This window comes from Mustela nivalis, assembly GCF_964662115.1.
Source record: "Mustela nivalis genome assembly, chromosome: 1".
Classification (NCBI taxonomy): Eukaryota; Metazoa; Chordata; class Mammalia; order Carnivora; family Mustelidae; genus Mustela; species Mustela nivalis.
In genome coordinates this window covers 118,862,105-118,890,095 of record NC_139020.1, presented here as the reverse complement: position 1 = coordinate 118,890,095, position 27,991 = coordinate 118,862,105, and the positions used below count along the sequence as shown (strand labels likewise).

General features: G+C 42.0%; 1 protein-coding gene across 2 annotated transcripts in view; it reads left to right on the top strand.

The window, feature by feature from the left end:
• Positions 1-27,991, top strand: part of PARP14 (poly(ADP-ribose) polymerase family member 14) — a 53,907-nt gene that overhangs the window by 13,892 nt on the left and 12,024 nt on the right. For both annotated transcript variants that reach the window (XM_082740274.1, XM_082740273.1), the window contains exons 4-13: positions 3,997-4,239; positions 6,509-6,745; positions 10,838-13,140; positions 14,020-14,256; positions 14,782-15,003; positions 17,063-17,141; positions 20,499-20,648; positions 20,956-21,018; positions 21,356-21,523; positions 25,043-25,249. In XM_082740274.1, the coding sequence (XP_082596400.1) occupies positions 3,997-4,239; positions 6,509-6,745; positions 10,838-13,140; positions 14,020-14,256; positions 14,782-15,003; positions 17,063-17,141; positions 20,499-20,648; positions 20,956-21,018; positions 21,356-21,523; positions 25,043-25,249 (3,909 nt within the window). The remainder of the gene's footprint in view (positions 1-3,996; positions 4,240-6,508; positions 6,746-10,837; positions 13,141-14,019; positions 14,257-14,781; positions 15,004-17,062; positions 17,142-20,498; positions 20,649-20,955; positions 21,019-21,355; positions 21,524-25,042; positions 25,250-27,991) is intronic.

Sequence of the window (27,991 nt, the reverse complement as noted above, 5' to 3'; positions counted from 1 at the left end):
ACCCATGCCAGGGGCCAGGCTAAGTAATCTGCTTGTGTTCACTCTTGGAGCTTTTGTTCCCTAAATGTTTTCCATAGAGCTTTGGAGGACTGGAATGACAATGGAAGCCTCCCATTCTCTGGTCCAGAGGAGTCAAGCACTCGAGGCTCCACTCCTTAGTGCACCCTCAGAGAAAAGCAGTCAATCCCCTCTGTCTTCTTGGTCTCTGGCCACGCTTCCTGCTCATCCAGCCTGTGGCCAGGCATTTTTATCTCTGGTGCGCAGCCCTGTTTGGGGTCTCCACAGCCAGCAGATTCCTGCCACGCTGCTTCTCCCAGAGCAGCAAGGTGTGCCTCCCTGGATGTACCATTTGTGGGGTTCCTGCTTGAAGAACAGTGGCGTGAATGTGCTTTGGATCATGGTTTAAGGTTACCCTGATCTGAAATCTCACTCTTCAGCTCTGTCTCTATAGTCGACTTCCCCCGCTCTGGTACCTGGCAGCTGTGCCACACACAGACACAGCTTTTTTCCCCGATCTTTCTGTGACCCTGCAGGACCTGAGACCACACTGTCTCCATACGGGCTCCACCTCCGCTTAGCCTCTGGAGCGACGTCCCTCAGTGGAGCAGACTTCTTAAAGTTCTGATTTTGTGCTCCACTGCTTCACTGCTTGCCAGGAGCCATCCCCTCCCCCCACGGTCTATCTTCCTTTTGCTTTGGATTCATTTCTTTGCTCGTCCTACCTTTCAGAAAGTGGTTGATTTTCTGTTCCTAGAATTGCTGCTCTTCTTCTCTTCTATCTCCTGTTTAGAGTTTGTAGGTGTTCAGAATGGTTTGATAACTATTTAGCTGAACTCCTGGGATCTGATGTCATTTCAGACTGCTACTCCTCTACCATCTTGCTTCTGTCTCCCTAAATCCTTATCTATTCTTGGAAAATGCCTTATGTGCTGTACCCTCAAGCTCAATTTTAGACCAATGTGGTTTTATATTGGTACATTTATATCTGTACTATTTCCTGGGTCTAGACTTTAATCAAGTCTGTGTTTCTTATGGATTCATAGATTTTACCCTAACTCTGACTTAAGTGATTTGTCAGCACTGTTTCAGATATGCTTACAACATCAAGGATATTCTCAGGAAGAGCCATCCAGCCCCACCCCACCAATGGACTTTTCATTGTCCTGAGACTTTAGACTCATTTGCTGCCCTGTTTTTACATGACTCAGACTCCAATGATAGTACACAGCCAGGAAGATGGGCAGTCTTTAACAAAGTGTGTCATTGGCTCCTTTCAGAGATGTAAGAGGAGGTCCCTTGTCGCTTGGTTGCTCTACACTGAATCCTGACTGTGATCCTAAGGCTAGGACTCTTGAAGTTAATTGGAATGGTGTAGACAGTTTTCACAACCAAGCAAAATCAGGGTAGAGGTTGTTTCCCTAATAGGTCCCACATTTCAGGGGTGAGAAGAATATAGAATACAGCACGCTGAGTGCACCAGGCATGCCTGAAACCCTGGGTGTAAAGTTGAAGATGGGCAAGCAGTAGTCAGAGGAAGGACAGGTCAGTCAAGCCACAAACCAACACCAGAGGATGTGAGCACTGAGCTAACGTCCTGTTCCAGGCTAAGCTGAGTTGGGCTGGGTCTGCAAGGTGGAAACCAACAATTGGAAGAACCCATTGAAGAGAGACATGCAAGAGCAGAGAGATACTGGTCACTTGTGGTCAGCATATTCTGGCTTTTTCAACTCTACATTTCCACCCTGGACTCTCTTCTAAATTCCAGACCTTGTGTCTGACCTTACTGTTGGAAATTATGTTAGAGCCACCATGTCAAAGCCACCTGTCTCATCTTCTTCCTCAAACCAGTACCCTTTCTGGCTTCCTTATTTCTCTTGAAGTATACAACCGTCTGCCCATCACCTACTGGAAACTTCGGTCATCTCTCTTCTTTTAGCCTTCACATCTGTTAGTCACAGAGACTTAATCTTTTTTTTTTATTTATTTTTTTTTATTTTTTAGGTTTTCATCATCTGTCCCTCCCTCGTGCCAGGCTGCCATTATTACCTAACAAATCCAACATGGCAGGAACACCCTGCTTGGTCTCTCTGTATTTGATGTCCTTCTCCTTAAGTCTGACCAGCCCTTTTTATACTGCTAAATATCCTGTCCTTCTTATCACAGAAACCTTCTATAATTCACCCTTACTCCTGACCACAACATAAAGTTCACACCAAGTCCTGGATGGAGCCAACTTTTCTGACCTAATTTCTTACATCTACACACAAGTGCTCCTTGAGTTGCATCGGTCAGATCACAATTTCCTAAGGAGTCTGGCGCAGTCATGGCACTCTGCCTGTACTTCTGGGGTCCACAATCCCCTCTATCCCACTTCTCTATATCTAAACTCTAGAGAGCTTTCAAGATCTGCTCAGCTTCTCCTTTTCCTGAATCCTTTCCAGGGCAGCCCTGTCCCCTTCTATGTCTCTCGGACTCCTGGCTGGATTGATGCTTCCCTTTATTTGGCAGTTAAGCAAGCCTCTCTTGTGATGAAGCCCCTACTAGTCATAAAGTTATAAAACTATGTTGCTGGAAAGGCTGTTACCATTCCGTTCATCCAGGACTCTCTTGTAAAGAGACATGCCTGAGGTCACATGGCTAAAGAGTGGCTGAGTCAGGGGTTGAACTCAGACAACCTCACCATCAGCTCAGCAGTCCTTCAGCTTTGTCACACCTGTCTCATGGAATGCTGTGTTTTTATTGACCTTAAATTATTTTTTATTTGGCATGAGTGCATGATGTTACATCTGCACAAAACAGGAGTATGTGTCAGGGTCACCTAACTGCTATAACAAACACCCCTCCACATCAGAGGTCAGTGGGGTCAGCAGCTGGGGAAGCGGGGAGTCTAGACTGCTTCAGGAATCCCAGGTTCCTTCCATCTTTTGACAAGATTACTTTTGATATGCGGCCTCCAAAGTTACTGCCAAGGAGAGTGGAAATTCACATAAAGGAGATTTGTACTTGCCAGGCATGGACGCGCAATTCATGCTTCCACCCATATTCCATTAGCCACATGAACTTGGCTGTGGGAAGTCTGGCAACTGTTGCTCGGAAAGAAAACAAAATGGATTTGGTGAGCATGTAGCATTTTACTCTGTCATGATAAACATTTACAAAATGTCAGATCCTTTCATCATTTTTCTTGTATACCTCCATTAGAAAATCTGTAAGTTTCTTATGTGATGTTTTTTGTATGCACCCCTCTCCACACCTCCAGTGCCTTGAACATAATAAGAGCCCTAGTTGAACAGTCACTTACAAAATGTCTGAAGATTATATCATATGCATCCTGGTGCACTGGGCAAGCCTAGTGTGGGATTGACTTGATGCATAGATGGAACTCAACGTAGGGCCAGCAATGGAGGGGAACAGACTGGCTGGGAGGATTCCTGATCTGTGAGCTTGATGTATGCATACAGCTCTCCAGACCATTTTATTTTCTATGTGTGTTCCTTAGTCATTCAGTGAGTATCCTTTCTTCTTCTTCAGCGAGGAAAACATACTACTTTTTGGAGCCTCAGGTGTTACATCATCAGATAGTCTCGCTCTCCTCCAGTGGCCCAAGCTGTAAGTCAGCAAACCCTATTGAGCCTCAAGTATGGGCCAGGTGCCAGCAATACAGGGATGAATAAACATGTCCCTTGCTTTGGAGAAACTGAGTTCCATAACTAAAATTAAGTGCTTGTTGGAAGCCTATGTAAAGGTGATGAAAGACTGTTTCCTCAGAGAGACGAGGCAGAAAAGGCCATAATAAAAACCAAACTTAACAATAATAGATGGTTAAGTGCTACATTTTATTTTTAACTAAATTAAGCGAAAAGCCTTCTCAGATCTTTTTTTATTTGACTTAGCCAAGAGATTGAAAAAGAAAGAGGACAGTGTCTTATGATAATTTGCTAAGACCATGTCAGACAAATATAACATCTTGTACCTCTTTTGTTCTTCTAAAATCAGATGTGTCAGAAGAAGTGAGTACAGAACTTTCTCCCAGTAGAAGATGGGAGAAAATGGAAGATACCTCAGAAGAATGTGAAAATACTTCATCTTCGGTTGCATTTGAAAATCTCAAGGCAAATGTAACCGATATAATGTTAATTTTGATAGTGGAGAATGTAAGTGGCCTGTCCAGTGATGCTTTTCAAGTGGAAGTATTACAGGATTTTGACGTTGCTGTAGTTACCTTTCCAACGCATGTGGGTAAGATCAAGTGATCACGCATTTGCCAATCTTCTTTGCGTCCCACTTTGGGATTTGAGACACCCAGCTAGCTAATTCAATGTCTCTGAAAGCTTGACTTTTTCTCTTAATTTGTTAATAAGAAATTAATATAGGTTAATATAGGTGCTTTTTTATTTTGAAAGAGAAGCAAATTTGTTTTAAAACTAAATTCTGGTATGTTCAGTAAATCAGACTTCATCGTATGAGTGTGTGTGTGTGTGTGTGTGTGAGAGAGAGAGAGAGAGAGAGATAGACAGAGAGACAGAGAGAAAGAGAAACAGAGATAACACACCCAAAAAGAAATCTAAAGTCTAAACTTATAGAAGTGATTCAAGCAGAAGAATCAGCATTTTCACATGCATTATCTCACTGGGAGAAGTAAACACTGATCTATGTTACCAGGCTGGACTTACTGGAATGCAATAATGCTGATAATGGCAGACACTCATCTAGAGACACTGTAAGCCAGGCACTACACGAAGCTCATTGCATGTGTTAACTCATTGGTTCCTTTTAACAACCTTTTGACATTGTTACTACTCGCCATTTTACAGTTGAGGAGACAGAGGTGCAGAGATGCTAATAAATTCCTGGATTTGAACCCCATTGCCCACCTCTACATAGCCTCTTCCCTTACGTCCTTTCCTGTGTATTTATCTTAGTCCTTTCATGGTCATCCTGCATGCAGGAGAGGAAGTGTACGTGATGCAGGGAATGAGGGCTCTTCAAGGTGTGTGTGAGGAGTCATGTTCAGGAGGACCACGGAGTTTTCCAATCTGAGCCCTCGCTATGCCATGGCCGCGGCAGGAGGATGGTCGTGAAATCAGAATTCTAGCTCTGCCATTTGACTACTTCTCAGAGCTTATCCCAGTTACTCCCCTCTGTGCTTGACTTCTGTCCTCAATAGAGTGGAGGAAAAATGACCTACCTGATACAGCTTCTAAGAGGATTAGATGAGACAATGTGTGCAAAGCTCTTAGTATATCTCCTGACACATGGTAAAGACTCAACGAAGGGAGCTATTCTTATGTCAAATCCATAAGTATTTCTTATAAAGGAAAAACTAAGTGGACTTGCTTTTGTTCATTAATCGAAAATCTTGAACGCCTACAATGTGCCAGGCACTTGTTGAGGTGCTGTGAGTACAGGGATGAATAATTCTTGGTCCCTGCTCTTGAGGAATGCCTATGGAGCTGGAGACCCATATGTAAATGAAAAATGAAGACGCAAGAGAAGAAGCTGCCTGCTTCCACGTAAGTGGCAGGCTGTGGGGAATGAGAGGAAAGGGGACCCAAACAAGGTGGCTTGGTTTATACTCTAGTGGCCCTAGTCTCCCAGGTCCCCAATACACTGTTGTTTCCTGCCACTGTTCTTCTCTCTGCAGGAAAAGTTTCCTCCCCTAATCTATCTGCTAAACTCCTCTTTATCCTTTAAAACTCAGATCAGCAGCCACTTAACTCTGGCAATCCTTGTGGGATTCCCACTATTTGTCTTCCTGCCACATCTGACCCCACAATAGGCCATTTGTGTGCTTTCAAGACCCCCACCCCTTCCTAGATGGTAAATTTTCAAGGACTTATCATATTCATTTCTCTATCCCCAGATCCTAGCACAGTGCCTGGCTCATTGTGAGCCCACTATCGATATTTATTAATTTGAAAGAGATAAACAGGGTCAGTCCTGAAAGAGGAATAGGACAGGATTTTAAAAAATCCAAGAAGGGCATTTCAGGTACAGGTGGTTATATATAGCAAGGCAAAAGAGAATAAGGTTTTCAAAATAATGACTAGTTTTTGTGGCAATAAAGAAAATAAAAGGAATGGCAGAGGGTAACCAGAGGTGATGTTTGGAAATTAGTTTGGAGTCAGATAGCCAACCAAGGGCATTTTAAGGCTAGCTAAGGGAGCCATCATAGGTCTTGAGAAAGGAGGAGAGTGAGAGATTTATATTGCACAGAGAACACTCAGTAGGACGTCAAGGTGGGTGGGAGAGAGCTGTGCCTGTAGGAGGGACACAGCTCAGCGGCAGTACACCAGGTAAAACATTTACATGTGTGTTACTCTTCAGACCAGGAGTTGTAAGTGTGTAAATTCTCATATAGAAATGAAGACCTTGCCTCTAAAAATTGAGCACTTAGCTATCTCCTTTATCTCAGTTAATATTCAGACAGTTTCTTCTGTATAACATAAAAGTATGATCATAATTTTCTGATGGATGGATGGATTGACTGATTGATTTTGATTTGTAGATGCTGTGAAATTTGTTGACAATTGTGTCAGGCACCCCTTCGTGAAACAACTCCAGCTTTCTCCGAGACTTCTGGAAGTGACAAGAACTATCAGAGTTGAAAACCTGCCACCTGGTGTTGATGACTATAATCTGAAAAGTTTATTTGAAAATCCTCAAAATGGAGGAGGGAGAATTGCCAGTATTGAGTGTTTGCCTGAAGAGAATTCAGCTCTGATTGAGTTTTTTGACAAAAAAGGTAATGTCTATGAGCCTGATTTTGTGAACCTACCTCACAGACTCAGCCATTTTAGCAGATCTTAACAGTTATCAGTTGAGTCCTGATGCATTTTATTTTTTAATTCATAAATTTCACTGGAAATCCAATTAGTAATCATGTTCATCTGGGATATGATAGTTAATGAGTCCAGTGATTTCAACTTTAGAGAAGCAGGGCCCAGTTTTGAAAGATACAAGGAGATTCTCTCATGAGTCTCTGCCTATAGTGAAAACCCCATAATTCTTACAATCTTTGAAATACTGTATTTAAAAAAAGATGATCTGTGTTTTAGCTGTATACTTGGTAGAAATTCTCAAGTTAATTCCAATAAGGTTGGGTAAAGAAATACTCAGAAACACATACACTTCCTTTAATGTGTCACTACTTCCCCTTCACCTGTCAGTGTCATCATTCAGAAATTAATAGGGGTGGTCCAGTGGATGTCCGCTGGATTGTTCTTCGTGGCACCCCTGTGAAAACCATGTTCAGCTGAACCTTAGGGAAACACTTCTGAGGGTTTTGTCGATACTTGATTGCCACTAGATTGCCAGTTCTCTGAGGCACGTACAATGTCAGGTTGGAGATTCCACTTGATGTTCAGAGGTGAAGGCTGAGGAGTGGGAATTAGGGGGCCAGCCTCCTTAGGAAGAGAAGGAACAGTGGGTCTGGGACCAACAGGGGGAGCATAAGACACATCACGTGGTATTCCACCCACTGAGATAAACTGCTCCGTGGGGGATCCGTGGAGGATCCGTGGAGGACACTCCCTTTGGCTTTGAAGAGTTGGGGAAACTGGGGTGAAGGTATGCTTTGGCTTAAAATGGAATGAAAGTCCTAGTTTTCCTTGGGCAAGGGGACAAAAGAGGAGCTTCTGTCACAATTTCTTTAAATCTCCCAGAGCTTGGGCTTGGGCCCAGGCAGGGAGCTCCATAAAGCTGCCTACTCTAGAAGTGAGCCTCCCATTTATGGTGGGGCTTCGGACCTTTTGAAGGCTAGGGGCAGTCGGATGTGTCCTCGGAATGTCTACATTACCCACGTAGGACTAATAATAGGAACTATTTAATTGGGGTGGTTTTATGCCGAGCCACACATGTGAGCAGTAGGGCACTCTCAAAGGCTCCCTTTCATCCTGACCTCTTTGCATCATCCGACTACGCCGACCATGCTTCCTCATCTAAGCTCATAACTCTGTTCTCTCTGATCTGAGATACACCGATTTTCCCTTTCTTTCTTTGGCCGCTCCTTCTTATAATTATGATTATGTTTGCATAGCTCTGCAGGGTGCTGCAAAGTGCATTCGCAGACCCTGGTCTGTGACTATAATCCCTGTTCTACGCATGAGAAACAGGCACAAAAAAGGGCAAATAACTTGACTAAGTTTACACAGCTAGTAAGTGACAGAGCCATTATTTGAACCTGGCTAGTCTGGCTAACCTATGCTCTTAAACTCTCCATTCTTTGCCAGTCATTTGCTCACCTATACCATTAAGGGTTCTTACAGGCTGTCTCACCTTTTACGATGGATTATTAGTAAGGAGGCCAACTGTAGTTAAAGCTGGATTAAAAACACAGTTTACTTAGCAGTCTACATTTTATGTAGATTATTTGAGAGGAATAAGTTGAGCACTTACTCTGGAATTAGTTTTGTTCAGTTTTACAAAATCTGATTCACAGAATCTTAAGGAAAAGAACTCTTATCTAATACCTACTCTAGGTTAGATCTTTTGCTGTGTTTTCTGCTACAGTAGCTCACTGAATCCTAGTAATGCCATGCGTATTGTAACTTTTTCTTGAAGATGAGGAAACAGGATGGAGAAGTTAAGTCACAGTAAGGTGACATCTGTGATGGTCCTTGAGTCAGACAGATCAGAGTTCAAATCCTGGCTTTGGTGCTTACTAGTTTTGTGATCTTGGGCAACTTACTTGATTACTTTACTTTGTACATATACATCCATCTATCTACTATCTATCGATCGATCGATAATTTATCGATAATTATCGATCGATCGATAGATAGATGTATATGTGTGTGTATATATATATATGTATATACATGTATATACATACATATATATAGTTTAGAGAAAGAGAGCACAGGTGGAGGGGCAGAGAATGAGAGAGGGAGCCTTAAGCAGATGCCACACTGAGTGCAGAACCTGATGTGGGGCTTGAGCTCACAATCCCAAGGTCGTGACTTGAGCTGAAACCAAGAATTGGACGCTTAACTGACTATGCCACCCAGGCACCCCATGCTTGTTTTTATGGAAGTATAGTCCACACACAAGGTTACATTGGTTTCAGGTGGACAGCACAGTGATTCAACAACTCCATATGTTCTGCCCACAAGTGTAGCCACCATCTGTCACCCTACAGCGTGATCACAGTATCACTGATTCTATTCCCTATGCTGTCCCTTTCCTCTCTCTGACTTATGTGTTCCATAGCTAAAAGCCTGTATCTCCCTGTCCTCGTTATCCATGCATCACAGTGGCTGCACCAATTTACATTCGACCAATAGTGCCTGAGGGCTCCTTTTTCTCCACATCCTCGCTGACACTTGTTACTTCTTGTCTTTTTGATACTAGACACTCTGATTGGTGTGAAGTGATACCTCACCGTAGTTTTGATTTGTATTTCCCTAATGACTAGTGGTGCTGAGCACGTTTTCATGCAGGTCTATTGGCCATCTGCATGTCCTCTTTGGAAAAATGCCTATTCAGGTCCACTGTTGGGCAAGTTACTTGAACCCAGCAAAGCCTGTTTTCTTATCTGTAAAATAGGGCCCACATTACTACTGGCCTCAGAGGAATTTGTGAGGATCAAATGAAATTATGCCTGCAATGTGCTTGGCACATCGTGGGTCCTAAGTACACATTAATGGTCCCAGGTCCTGCCTAGGCTTGGAGCCTTTACAGAGCCACGTTGGGAAGTTCAGGCTGTGGGTCTTGGCCTCTGAAGGCCATGTTCTTTTGATGACATCTGGCTCCAGGCCTAGGAGACAATCATGTACAAGGTAAAGTTATTTTTAACATCTCTCTGCAAGGATGTTATTTTAATCCAAGTTGTTATTGGAATTCATTCTAATTCTCTTCCTTCTTAGACTCCCTGTACCTGTCTCATAACTAATACAAGAGGAAGAAGAGTATGCCCTCCCCCGCGCCACACACACACACACACACACACACACACACACACACATCCCACTGTAGGGACTGCTCCCATGGAAGTGGCAGGAGAGCGATTATAGCAAGGACAAGGGGGAGGTACAGGACTTACTGAATCTGAGGTCCCAGGGGCTGGGCTCTCCAATGGCTTTGAGGTGATCTTGTTTGGAATCCCTGGTAAAAGGGGCAAGAGCGTGGGCTTTGGGTTTAGACAGATCCTGGCTCAAATCTGAGCTCAGTTATTTGTCCTTTACATCACCCTGAGTTACCTAACCTTCCCTAGCCTCAGTTTTATCATTTGTAAATAGGGATGATAATAATCCTGCCTCTCAGAGGGCTTCTAGGACGCTGAAATAAATAAATATATGGAAAGCACTTAGAATGGTTCTGACACATGGTCAGCTCTGATAATTATTGTTATGCTCCTCCTGTTACAGGTATTAAAGGAATCTAAATCAGCTAGGAAGCGTAAAACGGTGAGACTGTACAGAAAACAGCAAAATGGCTTGATTCTTACATGAGCTTTGCTTTGGGCACCAGAATATTCTTTGCACTGGGGCAAACATTACCCCCATATTGTGAACACATTTTTATCTATTTATTAACCTGGTGGTGATATATTGGTGTTACCAGAAAACAGAAAATAGAATTTACTTAACAGAATTTCAACATAGAGTGATCTTGGTTGGAAAGTGCTCCATTAAGCAAGGGATAGCTATGTAGGATTAATAAAAATCAGTTTATATCTGAGCACTTTAAGAGTAGTGGTGCTTTTTAATAGCATGTTATAACATCATAATTTTACAATCATTAGAGTTTTTTTCCCTAGGAGAAAAGTGTTGTTGTTGTTTTTTTTTTCACTTGAAACATGTTAACACTGGGATTACTTTATTTCTTTCCTTTTAAGCGTTACACACCATCATGACCAAGAAACTTGACCTCGATAATATGCCACTCTTTGTGTTTCCATACTACACCTCTTTGGGCACAGCCTTGTATGGAAAGGAGAAACCTCTGATCAAGCTTCCAGCACCATTCAGAGAATCATTAGATCTTTCCTTATGGAGGTTCCTACAGAAAAAGAGGCATCTGATTGATGAGATAAATGAGGAAGCGATACGTTGTCACAGTGATCTAATATGGTCCGAACTCAGATGTGAAGTTACCATCAGACCTGCAACCACATTATTCTGTCTAGGTAGACTGAGAATCAGGAACTGGAAGGAAGATGTTTCCACAGCATTCTCTAGCATCAGGTCTAAATATAAAGTTACCCCCTTTAAAGTGGATCCCGTAGTGTGGGACACCATAAAAAATAATGTAGGAGACGACAGGATTTTGATTGAATTTGATACCCTGAAGGGTATTGGAACCTTAGTGGGGAGATCAGAGGATGTACAGAACATTGAGCCACAAGTCAAGGAATTAATAGAAAGTACCACTCAAAAACTTAAAAGAGAAGAGCAAAGTCTAAAGGAGAAAGTGGCCATTTCTCCAGGAAGGTATTTTCTTTTGTGTCACAGAGATGTCCTCGGGCGTCTCCGCACCGAGTGCCCAGAAATGGAGATTTGTTATGATGAAGACTCTCAACATGTGTGTTTCAAAGGCCTCTACACAGACGTGTATAAAGCCAAGTGTGAAATACAGAAAGAGATGTGCACCATGGTTCAAAAAAGCATCCAGCTTCCCCCTGAGATTTTCCAGTTTTTGCAAAAAGGAGACTGTACAGAATTCTCGAAGTCTCTTTTCATGGCACAGAAAATTCTTGCCGTTTGTGAGCTAGAGGGTAAAACTGTTCTCTTAATCGGCTATTCCCCTAAAGTCCTGTTAGATGCCGAAAAGCAAATAGTCAGTGCCTTCAGTTACAAGCGCATCAACATTGACGACCGGGAAGTTCTAAATGGCAAGAAATGGAAAGCGCTCACTCACAGCTTGCATAAGAGACACAATTCCTCCTCAAAGACTGTAATAATCGATGAATTAACTTCAGAAACCAAAGCGGAGGTCATCATCGCGGGCTGTGTGAGAGAAGTGAATGAATCCTATAGCTCACTTTTTGACTTTGTGGAAAAACACACGAAAATAGAGAGATTGATTAGAATAAATCCTCCCGTAATCATTGATTATTTAAGGATAGAAAAAAAGCCATTCTGGCAAAAGATAAAGACAACAAATGTTCAGGTAATTTTCAATCTTGAAAATAAACAAAAGGGCATTTTGCTAATTGGGCCAAAGGCCAAAGTCCTGGAGGGGGTGAACATCGTCAGGCAAGCTGTGGATTCCATCTGTATTGAAAACGTCCATATTGATAGGCCATTGGTCAGCCAGTTCTTCCAGGAGAAAGCACAGTATTATAAAAGAGAGGTCAAACGGTTGTTTGGATGTTCCATTGACCTACAGGAGAATGGAGGAGAGGGGGAGGGAGGGGGCAGGGATGGGCAGAGCAGCTCGTCCCAGGTGGAGCTGGCCCCGGGAGTCTCACTGACCATGCCGCAGAGCAGCTTGTCTCGGGTGGAGCTGGCCCCTGGAGTCTGGCTGATGGTGCAGCAGGGCGACTTGACCCGGTTTCCTGTCGAGGTGGTGGTGAGCACCGCCAAGGAGGACCTGCAGCTCTGCAGCAGCCTGGCAGCAGCTCTTTCAAAAGCAGCTGGCCCCGAGCTCCAAGAGGCCTGCGACCAGATAGTGAAGACAAGGGGCAAGATCCCCCCAGGCAGTGCCGTCATCTCAAAAGCAGGAAAGCTCCCGTACCGCCACGTGATCCATGCCGTGGGGCCCGAGTGGAAGGACGACGAGGACCTGAAGTGCATGCTCCTGTTAAAGAGAGCTGTAGAAGAAACTCTCCGTTTGGCTGAGACACACCAGTGCCAGTCCATAGCCATCCCGGCCATCAGCTCCGGAGCTGGGGGCTTTCCCTTAGCCCGGTGTGTGAAGGTGATTATTTTGGCTATCAAGAAAAACTTCCAGTGTAAGCAGGACGGACACACCTTGAAAGAGATCTACCTTGTGGATACAGCTGAGAAGACTGTCCAGGCTTTTGCGGAAACTGTGAAAACTGTATTTGAGAGTGTCCCGTCTCCGACAGGTCCTCTGCCCGGTTTATCACAGGCAGTTCAGCCAGTCTTGACAAACGTTCCTGGAAACAGACAGATTTCATTGTCCCAGGGAAACTTGAGGCTCCTGCTGGTGGAAGGAGATGTGCAGAATGCTACTGTGAGTGTCCCTTCTGTCCCTGCCTGTAGAGCCCCCGCAATTCCAGCTAGCCTATAGCCCAAGGCAGACTAGGACCCAGGGGAAGAACCCCTGCTCTCCCAGCCTCGGAAGTGGTTTCCTCAAAGACTGGGAGGCTTTGCTGAGGCACTGACCCACAGAGACCGGCCAGTCGATTGGGGGAACTGCAAGTGTACTCAGATCATGAGGTTGCCAGTAAATGCAAAACCCCACGATACTATCTTACCTTTTTACATGTATACTTTTTCAGTGCCTTTATACCTGTCACATTTTGGCAAATCTAAGGTTAATTTCCTGTCTCATTTGTGGAGGGCAGATACCAAAAACTTAGAGCATTTGATGTGGGCAGAGACAGGAATCTTGTCAATGACGCCGAACCAGGGTGAACTGTAGTCCTCCTTGGTGACCCAGGCCGTGCAGCTTTGAATATCACTTTTCACATTCCTTCTCTTCTCTTTTCTTGGTGTTCTTGGTGTTCCCAATTTAGAAAAGCTCTGTCCGATCAAACCAGTCTGCTCACAGCTCCAACCTCCCCGGTGTATCCCCTCCTATATGACTGCCCTGCTCTCTTTGCTTGCTGCCCTGATTCCTGTTTCCCAGAGCCCATAAGAGGCAGCGGCCTCTGCACTCTTTCAGAAACCCTGTGCTGTTTATATCTTGCTTTTTGACAGCTCTCTGTCATCCTGGAGTGTTATTTAAATAAGTCATCTTGTAACCCTTTGCCTCAGGTGGCATTTCAATCTCTGAAATTAATCGTCATTGCTTCCCCACCTCTAGTGTCAAACCCAGGGGCTCAAATATAGAGATCCTTTGGTGAATGTTCTTTGTTAGTATCTGAAACAAATTGGTTTTGTCTTCAAGGTTGATGTTCTTGTCAACTCCATTCCCATGAATCTCAGGCTCAATACAGGGCTCCTTTCTCAGGCCCTTTTGACAAAAGCAGGGCCAAAGCTCCAGGAGGAATTGGACAGAGTCGGCCAAGCAGTGGTTGTTGGCATGGGCACAGTTCTCCGAACCAGTGGACACAATCTGCACTGCCGGAATGTGCTTCATGTAGTGGCTCCGCAGTGGAGAGATGGGTGCACGTCTTCACACAAGGTGCGGCCAAGTTCTAGGTTCTCTGGGAAACTGGGTCACCCTTGGGACCCTCCTCTCCATATAAAGTAGGGGGGCTTCTGTCTGTCTCAGTATCAACGGGTTCTACGACGATGGCCATTTCTTTCAGCCATAGCTGACTTCGCCTGAAGACTAGTTAATGATATAAATTGATTACATCGCTCAATCATTATTGGGGCACAGGGAAGAGTTATTGAAGATGACACAGCTGCAGTGAGGATAGGAAGGTGAGGGCATGAAGAATGGAAGAGAACGAAGGATTAGAACAGTAGTTGCTTTGCGTCTTTCTTTCCTTGTTGAGTGAGTTTGAATCTTTTTAGAGGGTCTCTGATGTTCCCTCTTCCTTGTCTGCTGTGTGCTTTTCTTTCCTTTTTTGACAGCCCTTAACCTCTTTTGAGAGGAGAAGAGCAGACAGAGATCACAGTCAAAGTTGCTAAATTCTTGTCCTTTTTGTTCTAACTCCCATTTCTAGGAGAGATGTATAAAGATGTGCTTTGTGCTTTACAGGTCATGAGAGACATAATCAGGAAATGTCTGGAAATCACTGAGAACTTGTTCTTAAGATCAATTGCATTTCCAGCAATAGGAACCGGAAATCTGGGGTTTCCTAAAACTGTTTTTGCTGAATTAATAACTTCAGAAGTATTAAACTTTAGTAGCAAGATTCAACTGACAGCTTTACAAGAGGTTCAGTTTCTGCTGCACCCAAGTGATCACGAAACTATTAAGGTACAGTCTCACTCATTTCTGGTTATTTTGGCAGCCGAGAGCTAACGTTTTCAAATGTCTTGTTTGTTTGTCTATTTGGTTGTTTCTTCCATGTATTTCCCGTATAGGAAAGTGAAGGAGTAGTATAGGCTAGTTGTAGCATGGGAAATATCAAGCAAATTTATGGATATAGAAAAAAATTAACTTCTTATTAAGGAGAACTCCAAACATAAATAAAAATAGACCATGGTAGAATGAACTCCCTTGTACCCATTACTCGCCTTCATAATTATCGACCCATGGCCAGTATGTTTCATCTCTATCTCTATTTATTTCCCTCCTTCCTATATTATTTCCAAACAAATCCTAGAAATACATTACCCATAAACAATTCAGTATTTATTTTAAGCAATAGGATTCTTTTTAAAAAGTAACATGACCACAATACTATTTCACACTTAAAATAAACTGAAAATCACTCCCTATTTCCTCAATTATCAAGTCAATGTTCAAATTTCCACTGTCTCACAAATGCCTTGTTTTGTCTTTTTTTTTTTTAGATTTATTTATTTATTTGAGATAGCAAGAGTGCATGCATGTGTGCGTGCACTTGCACCAGGGGGAGGGGCGGTGGGAGAGGGAGAGAGAGAATCTCAAGTTGACCCCCTGAGTGCAGAGGCTCCCCCACCCCATGGGCTGGGTCTGATCTCATCACCCTGAGATCATGACCAAGTGGAAACCAAGAACCCAACACTCAACTAACCAAGCTACCCAGGTGCTCCTGCCTTATTTTGTTTTTATAGCTTGTTTGTTTGAATCACAATTCAAATAAGGCCTGTACATCACAGTGGAGCTGACATCCCTCAATCCTCCTTTAATCTATAGGATTCCCTTCCATGTGAACATAGAAAGTTTAGTACATAATATAAAAGTTGTAGTCCTCTAAGTAAGAGGAAGAATGGTTATGGTCCTGTAAATAATGTTAGGAGAATGTCAGGATGAGATTCAATTGAAAGGTGTAGTTAGAATGAACTCAGCACATCCCCATGGGAGTAGGAGAGTTGGGACTAGAAATACCAGCACCATCTTCTGCTCTAGAGAGTCCATCAACCAACAGTCCACCTTTACCCACGGAGCTTGACTGCTTGCCAGCCAGCCTGGCCACCCCTGGAGTCCTGTGAGCCTGGGATCCTGGCTCTGTAGTCTCCCCACATCCCCCTCCCATTATTAGATCAATCTTTTAGGAGAGACGTTACTTATCCCCACCCCCCACCCCAAATCTCTCTTGCTTGTTTAAAGGAGGAAGAAAGTAATGATTTGAGGATGTTCCCACCAGGCAAAGAAATGGAATTCACAGGTTCATTAACCCTAGAATACATACACCAGCCTCTTACTTCAGAGAATACTAGTCCCCAAGAGATTCCTCTCCTGGGACAAATAAGAAGTAAAAAAATGGAAGTGGTTGCTGTCATTGTGACTGTCCTTCTCTTAACTACTGTGTTTTTTACAACTGGCAAGATACTTGCTTTTATTGATTATGAAGCCAATACTTCACTGTGGAAATTTTGAACCTTACAAAATGCGTACATTTTTTTATCGCGTTTCATTGTAATCTTCTTTTATACATGTGCACCTTTAGAAGTGGGATTATATAGTGCAATTTCATATCATTCTTTTTTAAAATTTAATAGTATAAAAAGAGAATTTCTCTATTCCACTAAAACTATTCTTTGAAAATGGAATTCTTAATGGCCGCTAAACATTTCAACACACAGATATACCAAAATTTACTTAACCATTTCCCTGTTGGATTTTTAAACTGTTTTGTTTTTTCTCTGTTACAAATAGTGTGTAATGAACATGCTTATATTTATAACTTTCATCACCTATTTAATAGTTTTCCTAGAACACATTTGTAAAAACAGAATTATATGTAGTATTTTCATGATTTCTTTGAGAGTAACACTTTGAGAGTTGTTCTCTCCTAAGGATGTGTTCACGTAAGATCAAAATCCCTGATGAATCAGATTTATTCATCTACGGAGGACTGTAGTGGTCAAAACTGTCTTTGTATTTCCAGGCATTTTCAGATGAATTTGCCAGAAGGACGAATGGAAATTTTGTCAGTGCCAAAGTGCCCAAGGCTGAAGATACACAAGGTTCAGTAAAGCTGTGAGATGAGAAATTATTTCTAGTTGCTGAATAACCGTTCAGTGAAAGACGATGGTGATGATTCTAATGAAAGAATCAGCTAGTGAAAAAGAAGATATTAAATTATATTCCATACCCCTGAGTATGTAAAGCATTGGCTAGGCTCATGTGGTCTGAAGGGAAAGAGCAGACGGGTAAATTACACATCTCTACAGTGGGCTTGTGAGTAGTGACGTGGCTACCAGTGTCTAAGGATGATGTGACAGGTGTTTGCAGGAACGGGTACATTTAGAGAGACAACACTAACCAAATGCTTCTGCTGCATCAGAGCTGCTGATGCTAGATTTGACTTTATCCAAACTCCTGCTTAGAGTCTGCTGAGGCTTCTTGAATCGGAATGTGTATGTATCCCATCGAAGTTGGGGATTTCTGTCATTCTTTTTTTTTTAATTTAAAAAAAAAATTATTTATTTATTTGACAGATCATAAGTAGGCAGAGAGGCAGGCAGAAAGGGGAAGCAGAGAGCCTGATTCGGGGCTTGATCCCAGGACCCTGGGATCATGACCAGAGCCGAAGGCAGAGGCTTAACCTACTGAGCCACCCAGGCACCCCTCAGTCATTCTTTAATTAGTTTACCACACTAGTCTCTCTCCAGTGCCCCAATAACATGAATGTGAAGTGTTTTGATAGCATTCCATGGACCCTGGGATCTCTCTTTTTTTCTTCCTCTCCTTTTTTCGTCTCTTTTCTCTCTGTTCATCATGTTGGTCAATTTCTATTGACCCACCTCCAAGTTCGTGGACTCTTTTCTCTGTCTACTGGACAGAGAAAAATCCAGTGATTTTTTTTTTTTACTTCAGATACTGTATTTTTAAACTCTAAAGTGTCCATTTGGTTCCTTTCTTTATGGTTTATAAACTGTAAACTGCAGAGCGTCCTCTTTTTCCATTCATTCCAGATCATTTTCAGGCACTCTTGTTTGCCTTGACTTCAGTTATAACAGATGCTTTAAAGTCTTTGTCAAGTAATTCCAACAGCTGGATCATCTTGAGATTAGCGTCTGTAATTGAGTGTCTTGATTCTTGAGAACTGGTCACGTTTTCCTGGTTCCTTACAGGACAAACCATTCTGGGTTATAGACTGGGCATTTTAAATATTAGGTTGTGAAACTTGGGTCCTATTAAAATCTTCTGGAAAATGGTGATCGTTTTGTTTGTTTTAGCAGGTGGTCAGTCAATTAAGTTAATTCTAAGCACTCTGTCTCACCTTCTGGGTGGGCAGCAATTCCAATGTTAATTTAGTTCTCAAGGTCTTTGCCATGCAGCGTGGGTCTGTCCCCACACTTGCAGCTCCAGCTCTGTATCTGTACACAGAATAGGGGCTACCTTCTCCAGCTCTCACCTGTCTGGGACTCCTATACTCTCTGCTCAAGGGAGCCCATTTTCTAGGTCCTCTGGCCAGAAACACAGGGTTCTCTGGGAGCTTAAGCTGCCTGTTCATCTGCCTCATAATTTTGCGGGTAAGAGTTGCCCTTATGGGCAAAGTGGAGAGACAAAGAGGGAGAGAGAGAGAGAGCCACAGGTATGGCCCATGCACACACATACAACTTTTTTAAAAAAGAATATTTAATGCTGTGAAATATATCACATAGAAGAATGCTTAAATCACAGATATTGAAATCAGTAGTTATGAAGCATATTTTTCTATAATAAGCCTCTATCTTTTCTTAAGAAATAGAGATTATCATAAATAAAATTTTGTGTAATTTACCATTATATAAGCATATTAATAAATAGACTGATGTATACTCATGTAAGCACTATGACTTTCTTATTATGTGAATACCCTTTTTAAAAAAATGAACTTATAATGTATTATTTGCCCCAGGGGTACAGGTCTGTGAATCGTCAGGCTTACACATTTCACAGCACTCACCATAGCACATACCCTCCCCAATGTCCATTACCCAACCACCCTCTCCCTACACCCCCCACCTCCCAGCAACCCTCATTTTGTTTCATGAGATTAAGAGTCTCTTAGGGTTTGTCTCCCTCCCCGGTCCCATCTTGTTTCATTTTTTCCCTCCCTATGTCCCACAGTCCCCTGCCCTGCCTCTCAACTTCCTCATATCAGAGAGATCATATGATAATTGTCTTTCTCTGACTGACTTACGTCTTTCAACATAATACCCTCTAGTTCCATCCACATCATTGCAAATGGCAAGCGTTCATTTCTTTTGATGGCTGCATAGTATTCCATTGTATATATATATACACCACATCTTCTTTATCCATTCATCTGTTGATGGACATCTAGGTTCTTTCCAGAGTTTGGCTATTGTGGACAGTGCTGCTATAAACATTCAGGTATACATGCCCCTTAGGATCACCACATTTTTATCTTTAGGATAAATACCCAATAGTTAAACAGCTTTTTTTTTTTTTTAAGAAAAAAAATATTTTTAACTCAGAGAGAGAGAAAGTACATGTGCACACAGGAACTGGGGAAGGGGCAGAGGGAGAGAGAGAGAGAATCTCAAGCAGACTCCCTGCTGAGCATGGAGGCCCATGTGGGGCTTGGTCTGGCCACCAGGAGATCATCACCTGAGCCAAAATCAAGAGTAAGACACCAAACCGACTGAGTCACCCAGGTGTCCCCACATACATGCTTTTCAGAGCATAAGAGCCCTTTCTTTTCATTCTTCCAGACAGAAAGACAGAATGCCTCTCAGAATTTTGGCTCCCTGTGGTGCCACCATGGAGCTCTGCAACTGGGCTCATCCTGAGGCAAGGCCTGAGTTAAAAAAAGGAAAAATCTGGACAGTAATGAGGATTCCTTCTCATACTCTTCAGTTCACAGGGACCCTTTTTCTAATCCTCTGGCTGCAAAGATAGGGATTCTTATGGCACAGTTCTGCAACTGGGGCCACCTTGGGGCAGTGCTGAGAGAAAAAGAGGAAAAATTTCAAGACAAAATAAAATGAGAAACTCTTCCAGCCCCTTACCGGTGACTTCTTCAACTCCTTCTTCTTCTGACTCCCTCATTCCAGTCTGTTTGTTTACTTTTCAGGTCTTGGTTAGTGGCTTCTTTGTATTTATCCTGCATTTTTCGTTGTAATTCTTGAGTGGGATAGGTGCGAGGGGGCCTGACATTACCTTGGCCAGCAGCAGAAGTCCACATTTGATACTCTATTTTATAATCCTTTCTCAGAAACTGACCATCACTGGGGTTCAGAGTCAGGGCTGGTTAAGGGCTGGAGATCGGAGGGGAGGAAGTATGAGAGAAATGCATCTGTAGAGTGTGAGATCTGAGTCATTCTTGCTGTTACCAACTTGTTTAGGGACTCCATTTTCTTTCTTCTCAGGTTTCCGTGGGACTATGCCTAGCTCTAATGTAGATGTGCATGAAATGAAAATTGGTCCCGTCACCTTCCAGGTGGCCTTTGGAGATATCACTAAAGAAGAGGCTGATGTGATTGTAAATTCAACATCAAAAGCATTTAATCTCAAAGCAGGTACTTTACTTGTAGGATCTGAGTAGTGTTAATAGTCAACTGTCCTATAGATGCTATAGCCAAACTGGTTTCCCCAACTTTGGCTCATTAATAGTAATAATTTTAAGATTATTTAGACATGGTCTCTAATAATTGGTAACATGTAATTTATAATTTTTCTTCTTTCTTATCAGAAATACCCAGGTTATAGGATTCCTTTGATGATTAGGAAAGCTTTTTTAGATAATAAAGCAATCATTCTGATCCAGATGTACTATTCTGATTTTTTTCAATTCATGTTTGTAAGCCTCTTGCTTTTCTCCTATAGGGGTATCCAGAGCAATTCTAGAATGTGCTGGACAAAATGTGGAAATGGCATGTTCTCGCCTAGGTAAGGCACCATACTGTTTTTTGGTCCAAAATTATAAGTAGTAGGCTGACTATGGGAGGCTTTGGAGAGGCTGAGGAGAGTCTTGGGATTGGGGAGACAACATATGAATCTTAAAATCATACATTTGACCAAAGAATTCTAATCATAGACAATTAGAAGTGAAAAGTAATCTCACACTTAAAAAGAAAAGATAAGAAAGATTCCTCAAAGACCATTATCTTAGGAGTCTCTTTTCACATAAAATGCTTTATATGGCAAACCAAACATTTTGCTTTCTAAATAATCAAAGAATGGATTCGGTATCTGATTTTGCATCTCTCTGTCTCGCGTCTCCCAGCTGAAAAGGGCAACAGTGATTACATAGTTACCGAAGGTGGATTATTGAGGTGCAAGAACATTGTTCACGTCATTGGCGGAAGTGACGTCAAGCAATCAATCTTCTTTGTTTTGCAAGAGTGTGAAAAACGGAAATACTCATCAGTTTGCCTCCCAGCCATTGGGACAGGTTTGTAACCTCTGGCTGTCAAGGCATCCCCCTTTCCTTCGCTCTGGTGCTATTAATACAGTCAATATAGTCAATGCAGAGTCTGAGTCAAGGGGGCTCCTCACCCCAAGGCAGCCCCTAAGAGAATAAGCAAGGACTGTGGGTGGTTTAAGGAAGAGGAGAAAATGAAAACTGAGGATAGTGTTGAATATTAGAGTCCATTTGCTCTGTACTATGGGAGGGAAGAGAGAAGAAGGGAAGGAAGAGAAAGAAAGAAAGCCCATCATCTCTCCTTCTTATTCCTCTGTTTCTTTTTTTCCCAGTCCCCTACATTATTTAGTCTTTAACTCCCTCCTCCATCCCTTCTCCATGGAGATCATCAGAGCATCAGCTTGTACCTCCCAGTACTCTGAGATAAGTATTCCTGGCCCTCTCCTCACACCTCTTACACAGTCAGCTGTGTGAGTTGGCCTTAGGACATCTCTGCACAGAAGCCTCTCAGTCCCCAGAGTCTAATGGGTTCTGGTTCTAATGGGTCAGAAATACAACTCCAACTGTCTTCTTTCCAGCCTACTTGCCTCTTTTATTTTCCTCAGACAACATAACAGTTGTGTTAAGTCTTCATATATAAGGATGGCGCTGCGGTTTTATCATGAGTAAGGTGATGCTCTTTGAGCTCTTTCCCCAGGAATCGGAGTCATGGGTGTTGATTATGAATTTCTGGTTGGTTTCCCCTCAGAGAGCTGGTCAAGGGAGCAGATAACTCTCAGACTTGAAGTGGAATGTAGCTGACTGGTCCCAGAAAGACAGTACTCTGCACTGGATTAGTGATTCCACTGCGCAGGAATCTCTTTGAGCGTCTCACGCTCACATGCTAGGTCCTCCGAAAACTTAGCCTTGGTACTTTTAACCAACCTTGTCACCTCAGCTTTCTTCTAGTCTTCTGTTATTTTAATTTCTGTAATTCTCTACCATTCCTCTTAATGTCCCCACATGGAATGCTACATCTATGTTATTACTTTTATATTTCTGAAAGTATAATTTATAGTTCCTTTATGTTTTCATGCCCCTTGTGGTATTATCCAGATTGGCAGTTTAGCCAGCATGTCTGTCTGCCTGTTTGTCTGTCTGTCTCTCTCCTCTCTGTCTTTTATGGACACCCTCTAATGACTCACCAGTCTGTCTCCATTGATTTTTTTTCCTAAGCTCTGGTCTTGTGTTCCTACATAAACTTTATCTGGGCCAAGAAATCAGACAACCCAAGGGTGACCCAGCCCTTCCTAAGAAAAACAAGGAAATGAGGATGTTTTAGTTTTGCATGCATATGTGATTGAGTATTTCTGGGTTACTGCAAACCTGTTGTTTCTTTCACTGACCTGGCTGCATTGCTGGTCTGCACAAATACATCAAGATTAGCAGATTCTCCTTGTTTGTCATCTTTACTAATCTCTATCACCACTTGAGCTGCTCCTTAGACTAACGGATGGGGGAACTTTCTCCTTTAGTGGTGTTTATGAGTTGAGGTGAACTGCGATTGAGATGGCTTCTGGCAATCAAAGAAGCCCTCTCCTTCCTACCTTACACATACCTGCCTAGGGGGAGAGAGTGGGTGATCAGTGATACTTGCCAGCACTTCAAGTTCAAAGTAGACTGTGAACTCCAAGTTCAAAGCAGACTGTGAACTCCAATTCATTGCCTTGTCCTTCCTCTTATATCTCTGGTCATGTTAAAAACATCACTTTCTACCTAGAATCCTTGATTCTATCCTCTTGATCACTCCTATGTCCATTGGCTTATTAACTAATTTGATTAACTATTTCCCAAGTGGCTGCCATGTGCCAGGCACTGTGCTTAGGCACTGGGGACAGAAAGCTAAGAAAAGGGTCTAGTCCCCAAGGAGCACCTAGCCTACTGTGAGAGACAGATATGTAAACAACTGCAGTACAGCACGACTCAGGGTGTACACAGCAAGGTGTGTGTGTGGCAAAAAAGGGGGAACCAAGGGTTGAAGTTAAACCCAGGTGGCCACTAGGTCCTGGTGACTTCACTTCCCAACTATCTTCATAGTCCCTGTACCAGACTTTTCATTCTGCCCTCTTCTCTTTGTTTGGCTCTTGTCTTTTGCCTAAAGTTTTATTGTAGCCTCCTATCTAGACCTGGGCTCCCTGCCCCAGTTTCTCCTCCACATACCTCACCCCTGAATTTGCCTTGGAAAAAAAAAAAAAAAAAGGATCTCAAAAACAGATCTTTTGCCCTGAACACACCAGACTGAACATACCACACCCCTGTTACATAGTTCTGTCTGCCATAGCCTTTTCCTCAGTTTCTCATACTTGATTGCTGACTACCTCTTCATGTCCAAATATCACACCCTTTGTGTTCTAAGTGACTAGATGAGAGTGAGCCCATGATGGGACATAGTAAATGTTGAGAGTGAATGAATGTATCTGAACTCTCCCATTTAAATTCTTCCAAAAATCGTGAGATAATCATAGCTTTGCAAAGGAGAATTTTTCTTTTCATGATCATCTAATCCAAAAAACTGAAGGAACCCTCTTGCTCAGTCCTGTATGGGATTTATCTACTTTCACACAAGTGTCTACATAGCCAGGCCAAAGTGGTCTACTCTGATTTTGGCAACAACTGTGGATGCCATCAAAAGGGAAATTCCAAGTGGGCTGTTAGTCTATCATACTGGGTTGGCTAGGGGACTTTGGTATTGCTCTCCATTGTCATTTGCCAGCTGCCATTTATTTGTATGTGACTGCTTCCATGGCTTTACATGGGAGTTTTCATGATCTTACCTAGGCAGTAGACTTGAGAAACAAGATATGGAACATGCTGGGAAAAGAAAAAGACTTGCTGTGGTGACCACCTTGAACCCAGCAAATAAGCTAAAATCTCACTGAGTATGCTAGAAAAGACTTCCTAGAAGTTTGTGGATAATTGGTGTACAAAGAATTATAGATTATAACAGATAATTTAGAGTTCCAAGTGTCTTACAAAAATCAGCTTAGCTTGAATGAGGTCCCCCAAAACATCTGGAAGAATAAGGATACATGCATCTAGTCAGGTGATATGAGCAAAGAAGAAAAATTATTGTTCTTTTTAAAGAGCGTGATATTAAAAAAAAAAAAGAGCATGAGATTTCAACATATATTTGCATTTTTTGCTTTTTATAGACCCTTGAGGATACAAATGAGTCCAAAAATGTTAATTGTGCTTTGTAACACAGAGGAACACAGTGAGCGAGTGTCAACTCAACAGAGGAGATAGGAACATCAGATATCAAAAGCTAGATATCCTGGGTCCTTTGTTCATTGTTGGGCTATTGGCTTCCTGACATCCTGGAATAGCAGCTCCCTGGTGCATCTAGGGCTTCAAAAGTGTTTGCTCATGCATTGCTAGAAAGGCCATCCTGTGACGATGAATGAGTTGGGCAGTGGGCATTCATTCTGTGAGGACTCAAATCCCCAAATTATTTCTCAGCCTTCCCAGTTGGGTCTCCCTCACCCCAGTTTTTATTATCTGCCTTTCCAGGAAATGCCCAAAAAGATCCAGAGGAGGTTGCTAATGCCATGATTGATGCCATCGAAGACTCTATCCAGAATGGAATGCTCCAGTCTGTGAAAAAAGTTAAAGTTGTTATCTTTCTGCCTCACCTACTGGATGTGTTTTGTGACAGCATGAAAAAAAGAGAGGCATCTCTGGCTTCTCTCCAGCCATCTTTGAGGTCTAAATTGACATGTGAGTTGACCATTTTTTAATGAAATGCCTGTTCCTAATATTGATGTCATATGAGAAATAACTAATCTTTAACAAACTGTCAGAGAAATTAAGAAAACAATCCCATTTACAATTATATCAAAAAGAATGAAATACCTACGAATAAATTTAACCAAGAAGATAAAAGACCTGCACTCTGAAAACTATGGGACGCTAATGAAAGAAGTTGAAGATCACACAAATGGAAAAATACACCATGCTTATGGGTTGTAAGAATTAGTATTGTTAAAATGTCTGTGTTAACCCAAGCAGTCTAGATTCAGTACAATCCCTATCAAAATTCCAATGGCATTTTTCACAGAACTAGAACAAAGAATCTTAAATATATGGACCCACAAAAGACCCCTAATAACCAAAGCAATCTTGGAGAAAGAAGAACAAAGCTAGAGGCATCACACTTCCTGATTTCAAACTACATTACAAAACTATAGTAATCAAAACAGTATGGTATTGGCATAAAAACAAATAGATTAATGGGACAGTACAGAGAACCCAGAAATAAATCTATGAATATACCTTCACTTACAATGGGGTAATATCTGATAAACCTACTGTAAGTTGAAAATGTCTTAAGTCAAAAATGCATTTAATACATCTCACCTATAGAACATCATAGTTTAACCTAGCCTACCTCTTTAAAAAAAAATTTTTTTTATTAACATAATGTATTATTAGCCCCAAGGGTACAGGTCTTTGAATCGCCAGGTTTACACACTTCACAGCACTCACCATAGCACATACCTTCCCCAGTGTCCATAACCCAAACACCCTCTCCCACCCCTCTCTCCCAGCAAACCTCAGTTGGTTTTGTGAGATTAAGAGTCTCTTATGGTTTGTCTCCCTCCAGATCCCATCTTGTTTCATTTATTCCTTTCCTACCCCTGAAACCCCCCATGTTGCCTCTCAACTTCCTCATATCAGGGAGATCATATGATAATTGTCTTTCTCTGATTGACTTAGTTCACTAAGCATAATACCCTTTAGTTCCATCCATGTCATCACAAAGGGCAAGATTTCATTTCTTTTGATGGCTGCATAGTATTCCATTGTATATGTATATACCACATCTTCTTTATCCATTCATCTGTTGATTAGCCTAGCCTACCTTAAACATACTCATAACACATTAGCCTATTTTATAATAGCCTGTTTTATAACAAAATGTTGACTGTCTCATGTACTTTATTGAACACTGTAATGGAAGTGAAAACAGAATGGCTTTGTGGGTACAGAATAGTTGTGAGTGTGTTGGTTGTCTATCTTCATGATTGCTTGGCTGGCTGGGAGCTGTGGCTCACTGCCACTGTCCACCATCACAAGAGTGTGTGGCACCATATATTAATAGCTCCTGGAAAGATCTAAATTCAAAATTCAAAGTGCAGTTTCTACTGAATGTGTATAATTTTCATATTATCATAAAGTCAAAAAATCATAAGTTGAACCATTGTAAATTGGGGACCATCTCTGTGGAATAAATTCACTTATTATAGAGGAGCCAAGAATATACAATGGGGGAAAGGATAGTCTCTTCAATAAATAGTATTTGGATGCTTGCTTCAGCAGCACATATACTGAAATAAACAGTGCTGGGACAACTGGATAGGCACATGCAAAAGAATGAAACAGGATTACTGTCCTATACCATACACAAAAATCCACTCAAAATGGATTAAAGATCTGAAACCATAACAATTCTAGAAGAAAACATGGGGGGGGGGAAGCTTCTATACATCAGGCTTGGCAATGATTTTTTTTTTTTTATTTGACACCAAAGCACAAATGGCAGAAGCAAAATAAACATACGGGACTACCTCAAACTAAAAAGCTTTTGCATGGCAAAGAAAATCAACAAAATGAAAGGCAACCTATGGGATGGGAGAAGATATTTATAACTAATATATCTGATAGGGGTCAATAAACAAAGGGATTAATATATAAAGATCTCATATAGCTCAATAGGAGATACATAATCAATAAACAAATAATCTGATTTTAAAATGGGCAGGGGCACCTGGGTGGCTCAGTCGTTAAGCATCTGCCTTGGGCTCAGGTCTTGATCCCAGGGTCCTAAGATCAAGCCTCTTGTTGGGCTCTCTGTTCAGCGGGAAGCCTGTTTCTCCCTCTCCCACTCCCCCTACTCGTGTTCCCTCTCCTGCTGTGTCTCTCTGTCAAATAAATGAACAAAATCTTTTTTAAAAAATGGGCAGAGGCTCTGAATAGACATTTTTCCAAGGAAGAAATATACAGATGTCCAACAGACACATCAAAAGGTGCTCAACATCACTCATCATTGGGGAAATGCAAATCAAAACCATAAAGAGATACACCTCACCTGATAGAATGGCTATTAGGAAAAAGACAAAAAACAAGTGTTGGTGAGGATGTAGAGAAAAGGAACTCTTGTGCACTGTTGGTGGGAATGTAAACTGGTACACCCACTGTTGAAAACAGTATGAAGGTTCCTCAAGAAATTAGAAATAGAACTACCATATGATCCAGAAAATTCCATTTCTGGGTATTTATCTTAAGGTGACAATAAAAGAAACTATTTCCAAAAAGATATCTGCACCCCCATGTTCGTTGCAGTAGTATTTACAAAACCAAGACATGGGAAAACCCAAGTGCCCACCAACAAATGAATGGATAAAGAAAATGTGGCATATATATTTATCTGGATCTATATACACATGCCTATGTAGCATG